A 24,024-nucleotide genomic window follows, 5' to 3' on the forward strand; every position below is an offset into this window, starting at 1 on the left:
CTGGTCCAGTGGTCGGTTGGTTTCCGGTAGCACGGCGCGGCGCGGCGTGGCTGCTGGATCCTCGAAGCTCGTTCCAGTGTGGCGGAACGCGTAGTAGAATAGTGGGGTGGTTGCGAGTAGTGGCGTCGCCGGATTGGCCGAAGAGGAATTGGTCTTGGATGAGAGGATGCGAGCCGACGGTCAAAGGGAAAAGAGAGGGAGACTGAGGCTCGGAGAGCCGTGAGCCGTGAGCGAGAGAAGAGCGAAGGTGGGGAGAAGCGCGAGTCAGAGAGGGACTGGGAATCGGAACAGTTCGGATGCACACCGTGCAAGGACGGTGATTCAGTTAGCGGCGAGCCGCCGTCGGTGAGGGATCGTTGATCGTCGGTTTTTCGTTTTTCTTCGTGTCGTATCGCATCGCATCGCATCGCATCGCATCGCATCGCATTGCATCGCATTGCGCTGGTTCTGATCGTGTGGCGAGCCGCGCGTCGTGTACCGTGTTCCGTGTTCCGTCTTTCCGAGATACGAACGTTTCATGTTGAAACACAGCCGTCGCGTGTACACGCGCACGCGCCCCCGACTCGTTACAATTGCACGGCTCGCTTAGGAATGAAATTGACACGCGCGTTCCGCTTGAAAATCGAATACACCTGATTGCGAGAGACGCTCGATGAAATATATCGAAGCTGGTTAGCCTGTGTCGAATCGTCCTTGTTGAACGAACATTGGAAAAATTCGTTTCGAAATCGCGATCGTTATCGCGACGAAATTCGAATCGAAGATCATCTAGTCTAGTCCTGAAGGAGGGAACGCGTGTGGTTCGCAAGCGGGACCGCTTTTGTTTTCGCCAGCCCTCCGGTATAATGCGAACAGGAAGAAAAATCGAAGCGAGCGGCTTCGTGGTGGGCATCGACACTCTGATCGTGAAAGTTTAATCGATCGGTCGATATGACGAGCGAGAGAGAAGCGTAGGATCGACGATTCGAAACTCGGTAGGATCGAAAACTCGAACGGTGTCGCTTTACCCGAGAGAAGAACAGAGCGAGGAAATAATCGCCGAACGAGACAAGGACGGTTTGTGCGTAGGTGACACAGCAAGGGGCTGTGGGGGAGGGTGAGGGGCGGGGAAGGGAAGGGAAGAGAAGGGAAGGAGGCGTGTAAGAGAGAGTAAGAGAGAGTAAGAGAGAGAGAGAGAGAGAGAGAGAGAGAAGTCGTATCGCGCGCGAACAAACTCAACGAAGATGAAGAGTGGAGCAAAGGCACGATTGTTGGGAATCGTCTGCGGAGTGATTCTGTTCGATTGCGGGAACGCATTGGCGGGTAGCGAGATCTACGCGAAGACATTCCCGAGCCAACAACATCCGTCGGACCCGTGCTACGACGAGGACAGACCGCGTCGATGCATCCCGAATTTTGTGAACGCGGCATTTGGAGCGGCGGTGGAGGCTTCGTCGACCTGTGGAAGCGGCGGGCCCACGAGGTACTGCGACGTGATCGAACAGCCGGGTGGTAGCACGGGTATAGGTCAGTGCCACATCTGCGACGACAGCACGCCGCGACGTCGATTTCCTGCGAGCTACCTCACGGATGTGAGCAACCCCAACAACGTGACCTGCTGGCGAAGCGAGCCTCTTGTCACCTCCCAGAGTTTCTCCGCACCGCCAGACAATGTGACCTTGACCCTCTCTCTAGGAAAGAAATACGAACTGACCTACGTCAGCCTGCAATTCTGTCCAAAAGCGGCCAAGCCGGACTCGATCGCGATTTACAAATCGATGGACTACGGGAAGACGTGGCAACCGTTCCAATTCTATTCGTCTCAGTGTCGGCGAGTATACGGCAGACCGAATCGCGCCACCATCACAAAGGCGAACGAGCAAGAGGCCAGATGCACCGACAGTCATCGATATACCGGTGGTAACGGCCTCGCGCCCGTCGGCAGGATCGCGTTCAGCACCCTGGAGGGCCGTCCGTCGGCTTCCGACTTTGATAACTCGCCGGTTCTTCAGGATTGGGTTACCGCGACCGATGTTCGCGTCGTCTTCAATCGGCTTCACATGCCCCAGCAGCCGTCGCAGGAACAAGTCTTGCAACTAGGTGGTGGAACTGGCGACGATCACGACCGCGATCATGGCCTCGGCCTCGAGGAGTTGGCGAAACGCGAGAGGGAGAGAGAAGAGAGGTTGAAGAATCAACAGAAGAGCCCCGCTCGTGCTGGTTTGCTCGATTCATTGGCGACCGCTTTGCCCTCGGTACACCAGGTTATCGCGCCGCAAGAGATGCAATCGAACGACGCGGTTGATGACGATGAGAGCGAGTTTGCAGCAGCGGCGGCGGCGGCGGCGGTCACCGTCTCGACCAGTACGAGCAGCACCCTCGCCAGCAATCATGGGTCCAGCACGCTGGCTCATCATTACGCGGTCTCGGATTTCGCCGTCGGCGGCAGGTGTAAGTGCAACGGCCACGCGGCAAGGTGCATCCAAGGCAAGGACGGCGAGGTCGCCTGCGAGTGTAGGCACAACACCGCCGGCAGAGACTGCGAGAGGTGTCGCCCGTTCCACTTCGATCGACCATGGGCACGAGCCACTGCCAGAGATGCCAACGAATGCAAAGGTTAGTCTCTCTGTTCGTTACAAGCTGCCCTCGACTATCTCCAATCTCTAATTCGAGTCTCTCGATTCGAATCGAATCGAATTTCAAGCTTCTTCGATTACTTGGAACTGAGTGTTTTCTAGAACGGTTCCAACGTGCGACGCGCCGTGCCGTGCCGGTACCTTTTCCGTCGATCCTCCGCCGTTTCCACGTAACACGTGTGTGCTTAACACTTAGTATTCCCGTGCCGGTGCACGAGCCATGCTTAAAGATTACCGCGGCTTTTCTCGAAATAGTTCCAAATAGTTTAGATTTACACGCACGTAAGGTGCTTCCGATGTTCATTCATAGCGATTTTTCACGATTTACGATCGAGTTGCGCCTGTGTGATCGTTTAACTAATTTTCAATTTATTTTATTTATACGGCGCGTATGCGTGGTTGCGATATCTCGTGTCGTCCGGGTGTTGTACTCCGTGGTATACGTAGTATCCTATATCTTGTTACGGTATTTATGTTGTACATTTCTTATAAGTATTTCTGATTGCGAGTAACGTATAGATATTTTGACGAGTTGCGCGTTCTCTCGAAGCTCTGGCTGTAAATCGTCCCGTATTGCCCATAATCCACAATCGAAAGGACGTAGCTTCAAATGTAAAGGGTTCCCATATTCCGACAAAATGAACATTTTCATCTGTACCTATGGAATTACGAATACTTTCAATCTCGGTTATATTTCATTCAAAATATTTTCCTTCCGAACAAATTCCGATGTCGCAAAGTCGCGTACATACCTATGACCTATAAGAGATCCGATTTCTATTTAAGATGAGAGAAGAGACACGACAAAACATCGAAAAGACATCTGTGTCTTTAGAAATAGAACGTATTCATATTTCTGAAAGGTCGAAGCAATTTGCACCATTTATTTGTCTATTTTTCGTTGATGTACGAGTAAGTGTATAGGTATAACCTTCCTTAGGCTTTTCAAGCATATTAAGATGAGTAATTAACGCTGATCTCAGATTTTCAACTGTTACAGCAGCCGATACACGGTTGATTCCGAAAGTAGAAATCTTTTTTACGCCTCGTACGTGTGACCGTGTGTGCAATGTGTGCAAAATTAAAAGTCTTTAGAAGTCTTTAAAATTAAAAGTATACTTTATATACTTAAAAATTAAAACTATAAGAGTCTTTTCTATCTTTAATACTTTATATAGGTACGTATATATACACGTACGTATATCGAACGATAGAAAATTTTATTTGTATATATTGACTACTCGGGATGATTATTTGGTCACGCACCGCTTAAAACGATAGAAAATGAACACGACGAAGAGTTCGTTTCTCGTTTCGTTTCGGTGACTGGTTCCTCTATCCTTCGTTCCGCATCTTCCATTCTCGATTCTCGTACTCGTATCCCGATTCTCCGTGTTCCGTTTCACTCTTCGTGATGCCATCTCTTACTCCCTTTCTCTGTTTTGTCCGTGAGTCGACCCTAGGGGTAGGGCGTGGGGGCACTCCTTTCGGTTCACCCCTTAATTCGAAGCGGCGAAGCGTTGCCTCGAGACTCGGATCGAGGATGTATGCTCAAATCAAAAACGTCAGGGGCAAACCACCCTCTAAAATCGTTTCGAATCGATAAAGGACGCCCTCTTCGCGCGACAACCGCGATCCGCGCCGGCTACGCAATATCGCGACATTAGTGTTGTAGCATTCTTTTTTTTAAGATTAGATGTCGATAAATGTCAACTATGATCAACTATGTACCTGTTTGTAAAGCGGTGAATTTTTCGTTGGAAATACGTACAATGAAATGTCTTGAAATGTTGTGCAACTTTTGAAAAAATACGTTTAGAGTCACGGTTTTTCGATTCTAAAAATACCTTTTCATTTTATTCTATGTCACTTTCTATTTTGAAAAAGTGTTAATACATACAATCGATAGATGCGCAAGTGTTGCGAAACGGGAACGACGACTTTCGAAACATTTCGATTTCAAGTAACAGATTAATCGGTCATTACTTTCACAGGATATATTATTATTTTGAAAATTATTCAAGATCTTTCGAGTAATCCACATTTTAAAAAATTATTTTACCACCTCTTTATTGTTTTTACCTTTTATAGTTTGAATATCTATCTATTAAAAAAATGAAAAGTGCTGTTACTTCGTTTCTTTGCCTTCTTTTTTATCAATTTTATATGTATTTCTTAGAGAAATATTAAAAATATTAAAAACGTTAACGTTATCCATATGTCGCCTCGTAGTAGATATGTATCTGCTTACTAATAAAGTAGACAGATTGAGAGTTTCTAATAGCTTGATGAAAATAGATTTGATTTGTTAATACCAATTATTACTGGCAGAAGTCTGATTCGATCTGACCAATTTATGTTAGTAAGTACGTAATACCATGTAATTGGCAATTCTCAGTGAAATATCTCCAAATGAAATTTCCCATTTGTTGATTCCAGTGAAAATGTATAAATGAGAACGAAACGGAATCCCTGGTCGTACCTTGTAATTGCAATAATTGAAACACTCTTAAGAACCAATGAAACTGTTTGGTTCGTGCTAAAACTAATTATCGTTATTCGATCAAGTACATCTGTATAACAAATTCTGTGATTATACATAGATACACCTATAAATATTGGGCACTCGTAGAGAAAATGAAGTAAAATTTTTATCGTAGAGGATTTCATGTCGCGAAAAACGATAATTTTGGAAAATTGTTGCATGTCGTTCTTAATTAAAAAGATATGAAAAAATTTGACAGGTATTTCAGGTACTTCACTTTTTGAAACTTCTTAAAACTTATTTAAACGATCGTAGTTATTTCCACTTAATCTCATTCGTAACATTTTAAAAAGAGAAAACCAGTGCAACGAATGTACAATTCAAAATGTATTATATGTTACTATAGAGACGTGTCCTAGAAGTTTTCGCTGGACTCTTGATTAATATTAGATATAAAGATACGGCAAATAAAAGAAAATAGTACAACAAATAAACGCTATGCTAAAAAAAATATCTATAATTTGATAGCTTTAATACAATATAATGAATTACATTGTGCATTCTCCTCTGTAGAGGTATGTATTATATGTATAGGTATGCCTATATGTATATAAGTATGTACAAATGTATAAAATATGAACAATATATTATGAGGTATGAGGTACACTGAGGACAGAACTCATAAATGTCATGCTTATGGCAAGCAGCGCTTTGGTAATATAGTATATACGAATTGGTGCAAAAAAAGAAAAAGAAAAGAAACAGGAAACGGATAAGGCCCGTAAATTTTACTCCTGTACATGCAGCGTATGTGCCCTTTCTGGCAAATGTACGCGCAATATAAAGTAATTCCAGTTCTTTTCAATGTTTCCTAGCTGCACGCCTTTTTGTTCTTGCAACATAAGCTAACGCCGTTTAAGCGCTTAAGTAACATATGCTAGAGTTTACAGTTTGAGTAGTACAAGCGGCAGTATGTGTTTTACGATGTACGTATGTACGTTTGTACGTGTCTCGTGGAAATATGAGATTTCCAGGTCCTTTTCTGTTCGGTATTCGCTGTTCAGGCAGGCCTGTTAATTTAGCTATTCTCTAATTTTTTAAATTAATGGTTTCTTATTATCGTGAAACTGTAGCAACTTTACAATAATCGTTCTTTACGTTGCTGCTTTGTTTCATTTCTACTAACAACATCTTCTCACATAATATCTTATCGACACTAACACTATTACGCATATAGTAGAGATTGACAGATTATAAATTTCAAGTTAGATGATTGATATTATCAGTAATACGCTTTGTAAGCGTTCATTGCATAATGATCGCAATTTTATGAATTGTCAAACTTTATATCGTCAAATTTTTGCAGAGTCTTGGAAAACGAACTTTTTCTTCCAAATTGATCGCTTAATGATTTATGAATTTTCATCGATCGATTTGTAATATTTACTCGTGAAAGTTTATTGCTAAATGTACCGTTATATCTATGCAAGAAAATTGATTAGTAGATATAACGGTGACTCGAAACTATGTTTATGGTGATTTGTAAGATTTTTCACTAATAGGTGGTATTGGCTCGATTGTACCAGGCGGCTAAAATCTGGACACTGTTCGAAAACTAGATAACTGTAGATTCTAGATAATCTGACATTGATTGGTTTAAGCATTCATAGACTTAGTACATTTAACGTTTGATTCGGAATCGATCTTTTACCAGTCGTGAATTATTCAGTTCGCGTGACGATTTCGTTCGCATTTTCTACAGGGAATTCCGCGTTTCGAATACGACCTCGGTTAATAGGAGTGTTTAACTTGGAACATGGTTTCACTTTTCTTCGTTCGATTTATTTCATGTCAATGCACGCTTCTGTTATCTTCCTGTAAATTGATTTCTAAGGTTTCGGTTGGATAAAGGTGGAAAAAGACAGATCTCGGGGGGCCTAGGTGTGTTGCCGTTAATGTGACACGGAACGCTGTAAACTGTAACTGCTATTTACGGCAATGAATTATGTTCTCAAGGGTTCGTTTATGTTTATGCGACGCGTAGTTATACGCGTATCTATATATACATGCATATGTACCGTAATTCTTGCTCCGTGCTTTCCTTCTTTTTTTTTTCTTTCGTTCTTTCCTTTTCCTTTCTTTCCCTTTCCTTTCTTTCTCTTTTATACCTTTCTTTCTTTTTGCTTTCCTTTGCCTTTTTTCCTGCTCTTCACTCTGTGTCGTTTCTCGTTTACTCGTGACATAGCTAAGTATATCCAATTTTTCTAGTTAATAGTTCTCTCGTGTAATACTTTTAAAAAAGTTTTTTCGTTGTAGTTAGTGGACAATCGTATTCTGATGTTAATCATTAACGTGTAACAATTCGATAGAGAATTTGTCAAGATTTTGTAGCAAACGGTACACTATATGCAAAATGTCGCAACGTAAGAAGATATAATATAATGTAAAATAATTAAATTGTAAATGATAGGTAGTAACTAGTAACTTATAAAGAAAATAGGAACGTTTTTGTAGCGAATACAGAGTGTTTCGTACAATTTGACGAAGCTATATCACCGAAATGATGATAGAGATTGAAAAAGGTATCAAACGACACGAGCATACTTTTTTTTTTTTATTTAAAATTTCACATTCACAATTTGTCCAATTTGGACATTTGGTAGAATTTTTTATCTTTACGAGCATACTTAAATAGGGTATGTTCCGTATAGGTATTCATGTATGTTTCTGTGTATGTTTTTTATTAAGCGTATGTATATATGTGCTTGCAGAGTGTAAATCGGTACATTCTTTTTTTGAGTGCAATTACCTATCCGATCTTATTTAACGTACATCGATTCCTAGATGATCGAAAACTAAACTTCGACAATTGAAAAAGAATGGAATTACGTAAAAGAAACAGAGCAGATCGCGACCAGTTTCAGCTAGAAACGTACCTGCCTGCCAACAGAAATTTCAGTCAAAGAAGAAAACGACGAAGAGGCTTAGCCTGAAATTCGTCGCGCCCTTCTGTGAACAATTACGTGAATGACAGAAACACTCGACGATTTTATTACGGGGATCCTTTTCCAATTAAACGGTTGCTATGGTGATGGTTATGAGTGCTTGCCTATGGCATCCGTAGGAATACAACTTGGATCGCGTCGTTTTTTTCGTCGCATCGCGTCGGTCAATTTTTTGTTAACAACTATTTACGAATATTTAATCTATCTCTAAGTATATGCGCAGAACGTTAAGTTTCTTGATAGAATTTTATTTTCCCAAGTCGATAGGTATATAATTTTGCCGAAAATTCATCGCATCCTTCTGCATGTTGAATAATCGAAGAACTTGTAACTAACGTTATTATGATTGTACATACTGATTGAGAAACTATTTCTATAATAGGTAATAATAATGGAATAAAGTGAAATTTTGAAGACGTATTTATATTTATAGAAATAGGTATATTTACGTACGTATGTAGTTGGTCTTTTAAATGTAGATGTATATCTTTCGTAAAGGATACGGATTTTTCAAAATATTTATATAGGTAAATATAAAGATGTTTTGAGATTCGATTAGATTATATCTGCATACGTAATTTGTTGCAAATATATACGTTAAGTATGCTTAAAGTAGCAAAATTTGGCGTTTGCACGTAAAGACTGACAGGGGTTAACGATAATAGTGGCAAGAATGATAAGCTTTCTAATAATAAGCTTTGGTAAAAGTCGCATCGTTTCTGTGTCGCGTGACGAATAGAGAAATCAGAAATCATAGTCCTTCGCTGCGAACACGAGTTAGTTTCGTGGTAGTGGAACGGGTAATATGTAGTCGTTGTGAAATGCACTTGTAAAGAAGAGACGAAATACCGTTCGAGAGACGGGGAATCGATAAAGAAGGTGGTACGCTGTGTAGGTAAACGTAAACGGCTTTCGTTCAGCTACAGAGTACGTGTATACGTGACAGAGACGAGAGATGAAAAAAAAAAAAAAAGAGTGGAACGAGAGGAAAGAGAGGCAAGGAAGAAAACAGGGTGACGAAACGAAGGAAGGGAGTTCGAATTAAATTACATTTTAATTTCGCAGCCATTTCGCAGCGCACACCGCGATATGCCAAATATCCGGTGCAATTTACATTTTAAATTGGACACTTCTTGCCGCGATTCGAGGGTTTCGTGAGTTTCGTCGGTAGTTGGCATCGTCTGGCGAGGTTGTTGTCGTTTCCATAAAAAGCATGCAAGTTTAACCCTCTCTGATGGAGATTTTCGAAAACTTGAACGCACCCGGTGCGCGTTGATTCCTTGTAAAAACCAGCCGAGTATTTCTTCGCCATCGCAGCATTCCTATACTCGAGTATTCTACTTTTTCAATTCCTGCGAGAAAATTGTCTCGAATTTCCTTTGCTATGTTTCACCTTAACCGACCACTTAATTACGAGCACCTCTTGAATTTCGTTCTCGTTCTCACTGCTACGCGGATTCATCATTGCGTCTTATCGCCAATCCCTTGTTTCCCTTTTTTCCTTCTTCTTGAGCATTGAAAGTAGTTACGACGGTTTACTTGTGACAAACGGATACGAAGGTAGGTATTAGGTTTATGCATATATTAATGATTGTTTCAAAAGTTTCTTCCGTTCCGTTTGTTCCGATAGAACAAAATGGATCATACGTAATTCAATAAAATAATATAGAACAAAAAATGTTGTGCATCTATTATTTCCTTGTAAAACGAGAGGAACTTTTGGGGCAAGCTAATGAAATTCCATTTCTCTTGATTGTTCGAGTTTGAGTTTTGTGGCATTAGTAGATGTCGTGAATATTGTTTATTATTTCATTATTTTTATGTACGTATAAATCATTACGTCCCGTTAGTCCTTGGACTAAGCAACGAAATAACTCGTAAAAGTCAAGTTTACTTTTATCGGATGTTTGCAACTAAAGTAAACTATAAATGAGAAAAAGGATTCAATTGTGTGATAATGAGTAGGTTCGTACATACACGCATGCGTAAAAGACGTTTTTAATATATTATATTATCGTTGTGAGTAATTCGAACGCGTATCGTAATACGTAACACGATTCAGAGTATAAAATTTGTAACAACCAGTTAGCAAAGTTTAATAACTGGATGAAACAACGTTGCTTGCAAATTGGTCAGCTAAAAAGTTTAAGCGAACAAAGTTGATACAGATAATTCGAAAAGTATGCAGAAATAACAGATAACTTTCGACAAAATCAAAATGGTAGTCGTATGACGGATTGTTTTCACTTGTAAGTACTCCTGTTTTCCTGACACGTTTCGGGACCGCACGAATGTTATTCTTTGCCCGGTCCCCGTGGTCTTACGCCGACGCGACGCTCGTACAACGTACAACGATTATTCTTCCTTGCGATGCGAGGCCGACGCGCTTTGCATGAATGGGAGTCGTCGCGACCTTTCAGATGAATGGTTCTTTCTTCCCCTCTCACTTTCACCCACCCTTGCTTTCTTTCTTTTTCTTTTCCACCCTCGATCTCTCTTTCATTTTTTCTGTTGCTTCAGTAGTATACGCGAGTGTGTAAGTTCGTTTCGAAGATATTTACTTCCCTTTTAAGATATAAATGTTTCGACGACGAGACCGATGAGACAACTGTGACGATGATTGCCTTTGGGGTGACAGGCAAGATAAATACATGTTAAACAATTACGTTTACGAAGGATTAAAACAGGTTTTTTCATAGAGAAGATGGTTGGATGAGAAGATGGATGGAAAATTCGCTATCGTGATCTTAAATAAATGCATGCGGTATAATAAACTTTAGAGTGGTACTATTTGTAAAATGAATAATACGAATAGAATGAATAAAAATTGAAACAAACACGATACGGCTCTGTAATTTTGTACATAGCGGAAAATCAATGGTTGGATATGCATGATCCTTATGACCGAAAGCCTGTTCGATACATTATTTTTATCAAACCGATACCGAGTCGTTGGTCTGGCTAAGAGTTTCAAAGGGTCCGATTCAAGTTCACCGTAACAGGATCGTTGCTATTCGTCGTAGAACCACAAAGTGTACTTTCAACGATTTGAATTTGGTCCGGTCTGGTTGTCGGAGTATACGATGCATTCGTGTTTGGTGGAGGCTGCAGTCGTGGCTGCAGTCGTGGCTACAGCCGCGGCCAAGAGAAAAGGAAATATGTACATATATCGGTCGCACGAGAGGCCTTTTCACCGCGTCGATTTTCGCGTTTGTGTCTACACACTATACACTGTACACTGTACACTGCAGACCGTAGACCGTACGTACGATCGAGTTGCGCATACCTACGCATACATTGCATATGCGCTCGAGATTTACACCGCAAGACGAGAAAATCAGCTTCACGGAGAATATGCTCGACCCCCATAGTGAATTTCGCGCGCGTACCACGCGTTTGCCCCGCCTTTTTCGTCTTCTCGCCAGACCGAATCGCGCCCTTCCGATTTCCTCTCTTGGAAATTCCACGAGTCTTTCTATTCGGGTGCTGAATTTTTACACGGTTTCAATTTCAGAAACGTCGTCGACCACGCAAACGACCGTCGCGAAGGTTCTGTCGAATACTACGGGACGCGAATAACATATGAGTTGTAGTAGAGTAACATATGTTGGGTACAAGAACAAACGATGCTCGATTCTAAACGTTCTCGAAGAAATTCAAAATTACTTACACCGGGGTTAACTATCACAGAATTCTTCTGACAATTTTTTAGCTATGTAGCGTCCATACTTGAAAAAGGAGGAAGATATCGGAGGAAACAGTAAAATTCTTGGATATGATTTTATATATTAAAATACATCAAGTTGCGTTATTGAAGGTAATGCCAGAGAGAAGCAAGCGTTAGCATTACGATGAATGGTATTATCATCGAAACAATAAATTTAGATGGAATTCTACGTCCTGTTGCGCTTCGATTTCAAGCTTCTATCGCAAATTGCAAATGCGTGTAAAATGTTCTCGATTCGCGATTCGTCCTCGAGGATCATGGCAGATACGTATGTTAGAAAAATCTTCGACATTTTCGTTTGGAAGATATTTCTGAACGCAGTGCAATACGATGTAGAAAGAAAAAGGCGTTCTCTGGCAGAAGATAGAGATTCAGATACATACTGCCATGCAGTCTGTTGTTCGTGAGAAGATGCAGACAGTCTCGAAATTACGACGGTATGTAATTACGAAATTCTTTAAGTCTTACACGAGTGTTGTTACGTAACTGTTATGTAAGAGATTGCGATTATGCTAGAACTTTCAAGGATTCTGAGAATTCGTCGTGAAAATATCGCACAGCAAGATCGATACGAGAAACTGTTGTCCCGTTTATTTCCTGTTACATAGGTGAAACGATTTAAGAAGCTGTAGGTAGCACCCGTGTGTGAAAGCGAATAGTTATCAGGAAGTGCGTGCGTTCCTTTCGTAAGACATTAAAAGTATCGCGTTGAACAAATAACGAACTGATTTTGACTGGTAGTGAGTAAGAAATGTTATTTATCTACCGTTTGAGTGTCTCGTCCTCGACTTTCGATCGAGGTATCTTTTTCTCATAAATAATCGCCGCAGTTTGGGTTAAATTCGAGGTTACTCTCTATCTTGCCCGCTCTACTTGTCACCGGAAGAATAATAACTCACGAATCGAAGCGAATACGAACGTAAACTCGTCTAAAGTCAGCATCAGCATGTAATCCTACTCCGTTATCATTTGCCTTACGGTTGATGCAGCTTGATGATGGAAGATGATGGAACGATCGAACGAAGGGTTGATGAAACTCCGGTGGTAATTCGAGAGACTTGGAGCGTGAGCCAGGTGAGCATAAATTTGAATTCGCGTTAGTTGCGTCCCGAATCGAAAGGTTGCTGGGACGTCCATAAATACAGGCGATAGTTGGCGCAACGCGCAGGGTGTTTATCCGAACGCGGCGCGAACCACAGGCTCGTTCGTATGTATGTATGTATGTATGTATGTAGCTAGGTACGCGAGACGTATAAATAAATCCAGGAGCTGCCACGCGGTCTGCCGTGAAACACGGTGTCTCGAGAGTGCACCACGCGTTCTCTCTCCCATCTACGCGTACGCATTACCATTACCACACGCACGTATACACGCGTGTGCATGCATACTGCACACTGCACACTGCACACTGCACACTGCACACTGCACACTGCGCACGCATTCTCATACACGCGGATACGGACGCGTTCACGATCTTGTTCTGCGACTCGGTGGACACGTTTTCTTTGGTGCACAGGTGCTTCCGCGATTTGCGGATATTCTCGCTCGAAGATTCGCATCGCTTTTAGCTGCTGTTTCCCTCCACTTTGTAACTTCTTCCGCGAATTAAGCTCGATTTACGCGCGCTTATTATCGCTGCTGTGACTGATGCGGTGCGGTGTGGCACGGCGTCTAGTTCGTTCCATAGTCGCCTCCTTGCCAAACCTATCATGCCTACATGGAAAGGGCGCAACGATTTTTATGCCTTGCCGAATTCTCTTTTGCTCCCGTTTTCGCGCCGTTTTGCCCCTCCAAAGACACGCACGCACGTATGCTTGCAACCAAATATTAAAATATTAGTCGTAGCTGCCGATGCTGCATAGTACGTAAATTGTGCAACATCGCTTGCTCTACCCGTTTTCCCTACCCGAATAGAAATACCCGCGTTTCTTTTAAAAACGGCCTGTTTCTCGCGTCTTGTACCTGAAACGGACCGCGTATCGCGCAAATCAACGATAATTCGATAAAACGAGATAGGCTGCCAATGTCGTCGTGGTCAAGAGAAACACGTTCCATAAACGTTTCCAATGTAACCAGTTTTTTCAATAATACTAGACGATTACGCGTGCTTGAATAAAATTATTTATGTATAGGTATACACATGTACATATACATATACATAACTATGTACGTGATGAATTTTAGTTCGTTCGTCTGATAACTAGTACCTAGTGTATCGATAGAAAGATATATTTCTCATTGTGCGCTTTTTTCCACTCGTGTACTCTTTTGTTTAAGGTAAAATGAGATTTTAATCAAGTTAGCGTCTGTTTAATCGTTTATCAACTGAATTGTAAATTATTTGCGTTTACCATCGTAAAGATTAGTGGTTGTAAGAAAATTGGAATCGAATTGGCGATGCCGCCGAGGATAAGAGTCCGAAGAAGAGGGTCGCTCGAGGTAAGTACTTTCGGAGGGTGGCGGTGCATTTATCGCTCACGGCTTACAGCTTACGATTTACTTACGACGTACGAGATACTTTTTTCTTTCGAACCGATCTCTCTTACGAAAGACATAATAGGAAAAGGGAAGAAGGTTATACGGAACGGTGAAACACAGGGTGGTAGAGGGACGCAATTTGAATGTCGTTAACCGGGTGGAAGTTGGCAAGGCAACGGTACCGAGTCAACGACAGTAACAACAATAACGAGGCGGTGTTGCAGTCGTTTGGGAAGGATAGGGAGTTCGCGCTCATCCCGAAATAAACGGCGACCGCATACCCGTGCGCACGCATGCGCGGTGTGCACGCTCGACATCCACAGATTTACCCTTTCTCTTTTCTCCTTGTCTCGCCGCGCCGCGCCGCGCCGCGCCGTGTGTCTTGGTGCTTCGTTCCTTCCTCTTCTTTATTTTTGCACACCTTAAACTTTAAACTGTCTCTCCAGCCCCTCTTATCGACGAAGACGAGCCCCTGATCTCGTTTTTTCCTTCGTTACCATTCGTCGCGATTTGCAAAGCGAAAATCGACAAAAGATCCTCCGCGGATACGTTTGAAACCAGTTGAAGGATCAACGAGGTCACCGACACCTTTGCCCAGGATTCCCTTAAATGGCCTCTCGTTGGCATCGCCTTTTAGAAACCGTTCGATGAAACTTGTCTCGTCACCGCGCCTCGACTTTTCTGTCGGTTTACTTCGCTTTCCATTCCCTGCTTTTGTTTTGCTTTACCTCGCTTTGCTTCGCTTGGCATTGCTTCGTCTTTCTTTCCCCGCATTTTTCTTTCCCATCGTTGGCCTTTCTCCATCTCTCCTCTTTCCCATTTAACCACCTTTGTTTCCACGAGAATTTCATTACCCGTCGTGTAGTGTAACTCTTACCGAGGCGTGACAAGTTTCACAATCTTGAAATTGCATGTCGCTTTTAACTCTCTTACCATCCGTGGTTTAACGGCATTTTCTGTTTATGTTACAATACAGATATCCCATTAATGCAGACTATCTTGCTCTTTTTTCTTTTTCCTTCCTTTTCCTTTTTTCTTTTCCTTTTTCCAACATCGCATTCTTTCCAAAGATACTGTAAGTTTATATTTAACCTTTTCCGTCGTACGAACGTCTATACTCGTTAAACAAAATTCATCTGCTTGTTCTATAATCACCTATTTAAATACCTACGTACACGCATATCCACTTTGAGTAAGTTACATTTGCTGTCCATTGCTATCGCGTATACGCTATAAAATCGAAATTTATTTACGTTTGCAAGACGACATTGTTTAAAAGATTAAAAGTTATGAAATTGCCAAGTTTCATATCGTAACTGTTTTAAAGATGTACGCTATTATTTCGATATTTCTGGTAAAATTGTTATTTACATCCATATTGCGCTCTTCGTTTCCTGTATTTGTATCTATAGCGGTAATTCTGATGTTAATAGTCGCTAGTAGGAACGTAAAAATTCGCAATTTCGAAATACCACCCAGTTGGATAAGATCAGAATACCAAAATTAACTATTAGAACAGGTGTATAGGTAATTGGCCGATGAAATTGCGGAGAAACCCTAATGTTGGCACATTATTATCAGAGATGTTCATCGTCTGACGACAAAGATAGGCACGCTCTAGGAAAGGTTAATCCGCGCTGTATACCAGAGAATTGCTCTCGCCATGGTTATTGTTATTACGGATATATAACAGGCATATAAATCAATCTTCTATCTCCGTTTTTTCTTTTGCGATTATTTCCCAACACTCGTAATGATATACCGCGAGAGTATAAAAATGCTCACATAATCAGAGAAAATTTTTAGTAACGACGATGATTGTTATTTTATTAACTTTATTATTCTCTATCTACGTATCTTTCACGAATTGTATTGGCATTTGCTTGGTGTTCCTTAGTTTTTCCATAAAATATACATATTTTATAAAATTTATTCGATGATATGTAATTTTGTAAAAGTACTACTTTCTGTGTCGGTATGTAACACACACGTGCACATCATATTAATTTTAATATAAATTTTGATTTTGTAATTGAATGTAATGGAATATTACAAACGTTCATTCGTAATTGGAGTAGTGAATAAAATTACGATATATACAGTGTGGTTGGTAGTTGGTGGTACAAGCGGAAAGGGGGTGATTTTACGCGAAAAAAGAAGCCGAAAATATAGAATAAAAATTTTTCGTTCGAGGCTTTGTTTTCGAGAAAATCGACTTTGAATTTTCGCTCGGTACGCGTGCACTTTATCACGTCTCGTTATAACGGATCTCACTGTAGATCGTTGTCTCGATGGAAAAATTAAAAAAAAAATTAAAAAAAAAAAAAGAAAATTTTTATTCTATATTTTCGACTTCTTTTTTCGCGTAGAATCACCCCCTTTCCGTTTGTACCACCAGTTACCAACCACCCTGTATAATAGGTATTTTTACTTCATCAGGGGGAACGCACGAGAGCGCAAGTTCTTAGCAAGATAAATATTGCGTTTCGTTTGATCTCCGAACAAAATGAGATCAATGATTTCATTGGTTTTATGGACCTCGTGAAATAGATTGATTTAACGGCCGGTACGGCAAATATTGCCACGAAACGCTTTTGGAATTCTGGATCTATTGGAACGATCGATCGAAGCTCAAGTGATTCTATTATTGGCTGAATTGGGTGAATGTCTGTAACGTTAATGATTTCTTAAATCGACAAAAGCTCTGTTTTGACCTTGGGATTAAAGAGCTGGTTCTAATATTTTGATTGTTTGGCTAATCGTTAAGATCAGGTTACAAGAAACATTTGAAGTACCTGATAATTATTAGATAGATAGCTAGGTTCGAATATGTACATCTTACAATGAGTCTCTTTTTTTGTGATATTACTATTACTTTGTCATTTGTTAAATTGTTTTACTACGATATGGTAAGACTAAGGGTGAAATAAGTATGTAAATTCGCGCTTATCCTTCTCTATCTAGCATTTAATTTCGTAATAGAAGGAATAGCGTTGGCGTGTCAGTGCTATCTTTCAATCACTTTCACAGAAGATAGAAGGAATTTTAAAAGTTTTCGCGCGATGCTCAAACGGTATTCGAGCCGGTATCGGGCGTTCATCTGAAAAATTCCTCTGGCGTTTTATTATTCAATGAAAAAGCCGTCTTATCATATTGTTATCATCAAAGCAGTAGGGGATTGTTATAGCGAACCGTGTCGAGATTACACGTCGAGAAGATAGTACATCTGACTGGTAGAAAGTATCGGAATCGCTAGCTGCGTTCGAGGTGAGTCGATCGAGAGACAACGGACGACCCGATATCGCCCTGTCGATTTAGATAAAGCTCCGTGGTTTAGAAAGCGGCACGATCTCATGCCCGTAGGAGTGTCATCGAATTTGTTTGTTCCTCTCGCATGAATAAATCGCTATTTGCGATCTGTGAGTTCAGATTGTGCGCCTAACCTCGCTGTTGACAATCTGACAACCTTACTAACTGTACTGATGTATACGGTATACATATATATACGCGAGTCGTACTATAATCGATTATACGAATATATACTAATGGTTATTCGAAATATTAATATTTTGTTAATTTGTTGCTTTATAATTTTATTAAGTCTACATAGTTACACGTTTTATCAGTCCGTGAAAGTACGAAGTATGCTGCGAGTTTCTTTTTTTTGCATGAGTTGTTGGTGGAATGTCGGTAAAGTTTCTTGGAATAACCGACATTGTAGTTCATGTGTACCATTACCTACATACTTTCTAGAAACACGATACATTTAACAGTTCTTTTTAAATTTGCGGTTAAATTATCTTTTTTAAACAGTTACGATTTATTAAACTTTTAACGATTTCTTATTCAAGCTTCATTTTCCGACAAACATACGTACGTAATATGTTAAGCTATTGATCCTACAAGAAGTAAAAAATTCAAGAGAGACAGAGATTGTCATTCGTATGTCCTTTTTTAAAGAGTCGTTTACGAGGAAATGGAAGAACACCGTTTCAAGTTAATACTACATACATCATATATAGATATTTTACGTAAAACATAACTAATCCCTAACCATGTTTTGTCATTGTATGAATTAATATTAGTAGATTTTATTTTGTTCATACATTGTCGTGCTTGTCAATCACAGCTACTTTAAATTTTACGCAATGATCAAATTTTATAATATGCGTATACATATAGCAGAAATATTTATTTCGCTTTATAATTGACATTTACACAATATGGTACTTGTCCTTTTATTGCTCGTTAAAATAATTGTAACGTATAGTAGATTTACCACTAGATACTTTATGTGGAAAATACATATTTCACACAACCACGTACATATATTTTCCTGCATCGCGTTTCCGCCTTTCTTCTTTCTGTTAACAGCATAATTTCAAATCGACTCGATATGAGTTAACGGAATTTCGAAAATTCCGCTGGTTGAAATCTTTGCCACGAACGAACGGGAATCAAGTAGTTTCAGCTGATTCGAATAATTGAAGAGAGCGAACGGTAATGTCGTTCAATCGATAGAAAACGAGGGAGGAAAGATGATGCGGAGGAAGGAGCGGCAGAGAAGCAATAGATGCAGGCGGCGAGAGAGGAAGCAGAATTTTTTGGTTCTTCGATCTAAACCGGTGCCCGATAATCGCTATTCAGTGCGAAGCGCTCGTTCGTTTGATTCGCTGCTGTGGAAGTTTAGTCCACGATTACCGGTGTCAGAGGATCAGCCGCGATCTTTCGCGTATGCCAACAGAATTTCAGTCTTTCTAGTTACTTCTTCTCACAATCAGAGAGAACTCTGCCCGTAGCACGTTGGTACGTTGGTAAGTTGGTACGTGAGGCCGATTCGCGATCGTGTATACGTGACGCGGTTCGACTTTCGTTCGTTTGTTCGTTCATTCTGTCGGAGAACGTAGAACACGTTGCGTTCTCTGCTAGATTTAGTTTGAGCTGTTAGCCGTCTGAATAGGTCGAGTTGCCGTTCGAGTAACTCTTACAATTAGTCAGAGACTTCTGCCGAGAGACGAACCGCGGGCACCAACTTTTAATCAAGTGGTCGACGTGCAAGCTAAAAAGGTGCAAAAACTTCTGGTTGCCGCTCGCTAACTCTATTATTCGCTCGCGCGAGTTGATTGAACAAAACTACCTCTCACCTCGTGTTCTTTGTGATTTTTCCAACAAGATTTGTTTCGCGGGCACGGCTTGCAGTTTTCACGAAAGACCAGGAAAATATTTCTTGAAACAGCCGTCGTCAAATTTTAATAAACTACGATAACTGCTATTATTCTTCGTTCTGTCGTGTTTCCTCATTGTACTTAATCGTAACAATGAAATAACGTGGTTTAATAATAATATTATTTATATTCGAAATACAGCATTTTATTCCTATATGCACTTTCCATTCTTACGGCTACATTGTGAACATTGTGAATTTTCGTTTAAGGGTACATCGTTGTTGGAGGTTAACATTTAAGTAGGTATTTGAAACGCACGAAATTAAAGGATTTCATTAGTATTCTTGGAAATTAATGGCCGCCTTTACTGGGATACGTTTCAACGGACAATTCCTGTTTAAAGATTCTCAAGAGGGAGTTAACTTACAATAGTTCCAATTTATTCCATAAACTGTGACTTACAAACTAAACTTTTTCTTAAACAACAATGTCTAAAACATTTTCGAAGCGTTGAAACCTTATTCAATGATATAAGTTAAATAAAAATATAGGCAGAAAACGAAAGGTTATATTATTCTGTGAAGGAGAACGAAACGTGAAATCGGCAAGGGAGAGGGTGGCAGTAAAATAAGAATAAAGCGTGGAAGGAAAGAAAAAGGAGACTGGTAGAGAACTGCGAAACTTTTGGGATTGCACGGTTCGCAGGATTTTTACCTACGTCCGGAGACTATATTCCCTGACCACCGAAAGATAACTCCTAACACGTGACAGCGTTCCGAAGAAAGACGCACTACATCGAAAGAAATTGTACCAATCCGAGTCTTTGCGGTACCCTTAAACCACTCTTTAAGAGTTAAACCATGGGAGTCTTCGGTTTAGAAACTTCTATTGTACAAAGAAGAATTTTCTATTGTACAAAATAGTGTGGTTTAGGTTCGAGAACTACAATTTATTAATTTACATATGAAGCAAATTGTACAATTAAATTAATTAATTAATATAATAAATAACAAAAATGGAATTAAAATATTCACATATATTCGATTCGATAACAAATAAAAAAAGAGATAACAATTTTTTTTAATTTTATTACAGAGCGTTACGACATATGTCTAATTTTTAACCCATATATATGTCTAATTTATATTTTTCATCGAAATCTATATTAACATCTGTATTGAAGAAAATGAAATTTTCTACTTGAGAATTTTGTGAATGCTGGTAACATTAAAAAGGAATAAGGTAAAAAAGTAGAATGTTAGTATGAACTCGGTATATACTTACTTCGATCCTTGAAGGTTAATCATTCAAAAAGGTGACGTGGAAAGGTGAAGGCAAGGAATGAGCCAGAGGTTCTCTTTAGCGACCTGGGCGACCTTCGGTTATTTCTTATTTTCACGAGAGCCACGTTTATGTGGAAGTATCCTTGATCCTCGTGGGTGTTCGATAAATTGACCGGGTGGGACGTCGCATTGTCTCGCGTAGATTGAGCGCTTAATCACATAACCACGATCGTAGAAGAAGAGAATCGACAATGATAGTAACTGCGTAAATTCACAACTGACCAGTTCATTCGAAGATGAAACAACAGAATAAACCCGAAATGGCTCATATGTGTGAGTAGTGTGTATGTACGGTGTGTATATTCACAGTTATGTACATTCAAGCAATCGTTACTTTTTATCATTGCCATAATTTCGGTTATCGATGTTCGAAAGAAATGGAGCTATTGGATTGGTCGCGATTGGATTAAACCAAAGTTGTTATCCATATAATATAATGATTAGTTTATATTCAGATACATTATCCAGGTTCTTTTCTCTTTCTTCGTTTTTGGCTTTTATATAGGGAACGTGATAATCGAAAGTAATAAATTTAAGTCATTTCAAAATTATTTTCTAGTTTTAGTTAAAATTATCATGGAATATGTATAATGAAACAAAGCATGAAATTGAAGATGAAACAAGAGGTTCAATTAAAAAAGTTTGTTTTATGAAGCCTTTACAACTCTCAGATAACGCGAAGTTCTATTCGTCTATGTAACAATATTCTTAATGTCGAAATAAAGTTTTCTTTTCTGCCTCATCGTATATGGCGATATGTGACATTGCATCAATCATTTTTACCTTATTCTCAATTTTCATTGAATACGATTAAAGAATTTTTAACGCCAAAATAATAAGAATATAAAAATCCTGGAAATGTAAAGGATTAATTTTTAAAAATGTTATAGAAAATAAATATATAAGTTAATAAAACCGTTGAATGTTCCTTTTTATATTTGTTATATTGCATTATTCTTGGCTCCAACAATATAAATTACGTCGTTATTTTCATCGCATGCTTCCTAACAGATAAATATAATGTAGAAACAAAAAGAAAGGATTCAATGGTAAAATCAAGAATTAAATTAATCGTTGGACGCGGTTGAACAGTCTCTGAACTTTCTTCCAACTGGGATCAAAGGCATTCGTGTCTTTCGTAGTTGAAAAAGATTCATTCTTGAAGAGGATTTATCCTCTTAAAAGCGATCCATTGAGGAGTTGAGAGAAATAATGGTCGGAGGAATAACCAATGTTCCATCGCGTATTATATATTCTTGTTGATCGTTGATCTCCCACGTGTACAAATGATCGCTGAAATATAATTCTCGTACGGCCAGTTAACTAACCCGTATATAAAGCATCATTTTAACCTTTCAACCGGACAGAACAAGTTAAATAGTCCTTTCTGATAAGCGTTGGCCTTGGTAATGCTTGTAACTTTACTGCTTTGCCAAAAGCTTGTTCATCGGCTCGATTAAATCTGTTAATGTTAAAGCATGTGCGAAATTATAGTTTAATAAATGATTTAATAAGGAATAAATAATTTAACAAGTGAAATACTTGGAATTAGAAGTTCGAAAAGAAGGTCACATTCATCTGAATAACAGGAAGAAGTAGTGGCGACGCGACGTACAAAGAAGGGTACAAAGAATTTGGATTAACGATTAAACCGATACGTGTGTGTAGTAGCCGAATGAGTAAACGGTCCTCTGCTTTTCTTACTTCCTCTACACTTTAGGATATCGAGAGTTCCAAGAGAGCGTCCAGAAGGGAAGAAAATAAACAGAGTTTCGGAAGCCCACGAAAACGGTTGCGTTTGTTGTTTATTTTCTTATCCCTGATTGTGAGTGTTTAAATGCGGTTCGATCTCATCAACGTTATTGTACCTTTTTGAAAAATGTTTCGTAATGATAAATACGTTAAATAATTTTTCAAATATTATTTTTCGTTATATTATTTTTGTAAAACAATTGAATTTATTTTATATATTCGTTAATCAGTTGGAACGAACAATCGATAATCAATTATCTTGCTAATTCCACTAGAATTATAACATATATCAGTATATATTTGAAGAAAGCATTAAATATTAAAGTTTCATACTGTCAGTTAATATTAATGCTAGTAATTTAATTGAATAGATCAGTAATAATGGATGATAATTAATTATTTAACGAGCTTTATTTATTTTTTAAAAGGAGGTACACTATTTTCAATAGTAAGACATAGGCAAATACCATATCCCGGGTGAAATACTGCGCTATCTTAAGATGAAGATATGTAGTCCAGTTGAACGTAATGGAAAAATATAAAATAAGCACTAACTCGATATGTCGCGTAGCTGTCGATTCTGTTATCTGATTGCCAAGATGCAGGTACAAAAGTGTCTGTTCGTATCCGAAGGTAGACAGTGACGCAGCACGATAAGATGAACTCGTATGGTGTAGGTGGCAGGTTACGTTAGGTGGAGCACGATATTATCGAGCTACGGAATTCCATTGACTATCAGTCGCTAATAAATAATCGAATCACCTGTCGATCATTTAACGCGTTAATCGGTTGGCTAAAATTTTAATAAGTACTCGATGCTCTCGTATCTTGACTAGATAGAACGTTAAATGATCACCGTTTTCAATCTTTACAGTTAGATAGGTGCGATGAACGCTACGATAAAGGAGCCTTCTATTCAAATTGAATTTGCAAATTTACAGATATGGAAGATGTTTGATATTAAACTACGTAGCTAATTGTACGAGTTAATTTTATTTGGTGAGAGAAACTTAAAGTAACGCGAAATATACGTTCCGTGTTATACGGATTTCGCGTTATACAAATCCAAGAGCGCCAAAAAACTGTAGCTAAATAAATATCTAGTCTATTTTTAATACGATAAAATAATATGTGTTCCACAATACACATTGTAAAGAACCCCTCCTTATCGCACAAGAGTTAATGTAAAACTGTGCTTCGAGTCAATTCAAAGACGCATATATAGATTTGCATATAAGAAATGAGTCATTTTCCAGAAATTTCTTAATCGCGTTATACGGGGGACAGTGGCGCAATTTTTGGACCGCGTTATAGGAGGTACCGCGTTATAGGGGCCCGGCTGTACATATGTACGTATATCGAGTAATCGAATATACATGGTAAAATTATATTTGGTTTGATACGAATTTAGGAAATGTACTATGTTCTCACATTTTTATTACCTGATGGATCGC

At 39.5% G+C, this 24,024-nt stretch overlaps 1 protein-coding gene across 1 annotated transcript in view; it reads left to right on the plus strand.

Moving 5' to 3' along the window:
• The first annotated feature begins 257 nt into the window (after positions 1 to 257).
• The window catches only part of LOC126868643 (netrin-B-like), a 106,580-nt gene continuing 82,813 nt past the window's right edge, over positions 258 to 24,024 (plus strand). The window contains exon 1 of the mRNA XM_050624352.1: positions 258 to 2,595. Within this exon, the coding sequence (XP_050480309.1) occupies positions 1,224 to 2,595 (1,372 nt within the window). The 5' untranslated portion in view covers positions 258 to 1,223. The remainder of the gene's footprint in view (positions 2,596 to 24,024) is intronic.

The sequence above is a fragment of the Bombus huntii genome, chromosome 8, assembly GCF_024542735.1.
Source record: "Bombus huntii isolate Logan2020A chromosome 8, iyBomHunt1.1, whole genome shotgun sequence".
In the NCBI taxonomy this organism is placed as follows: domain Eukaryota; kingdom Metazoa; phylum Arthropoda; class Insecta; order Hymenoptera; family Apidae; genus Bombus; species Bombus huntii.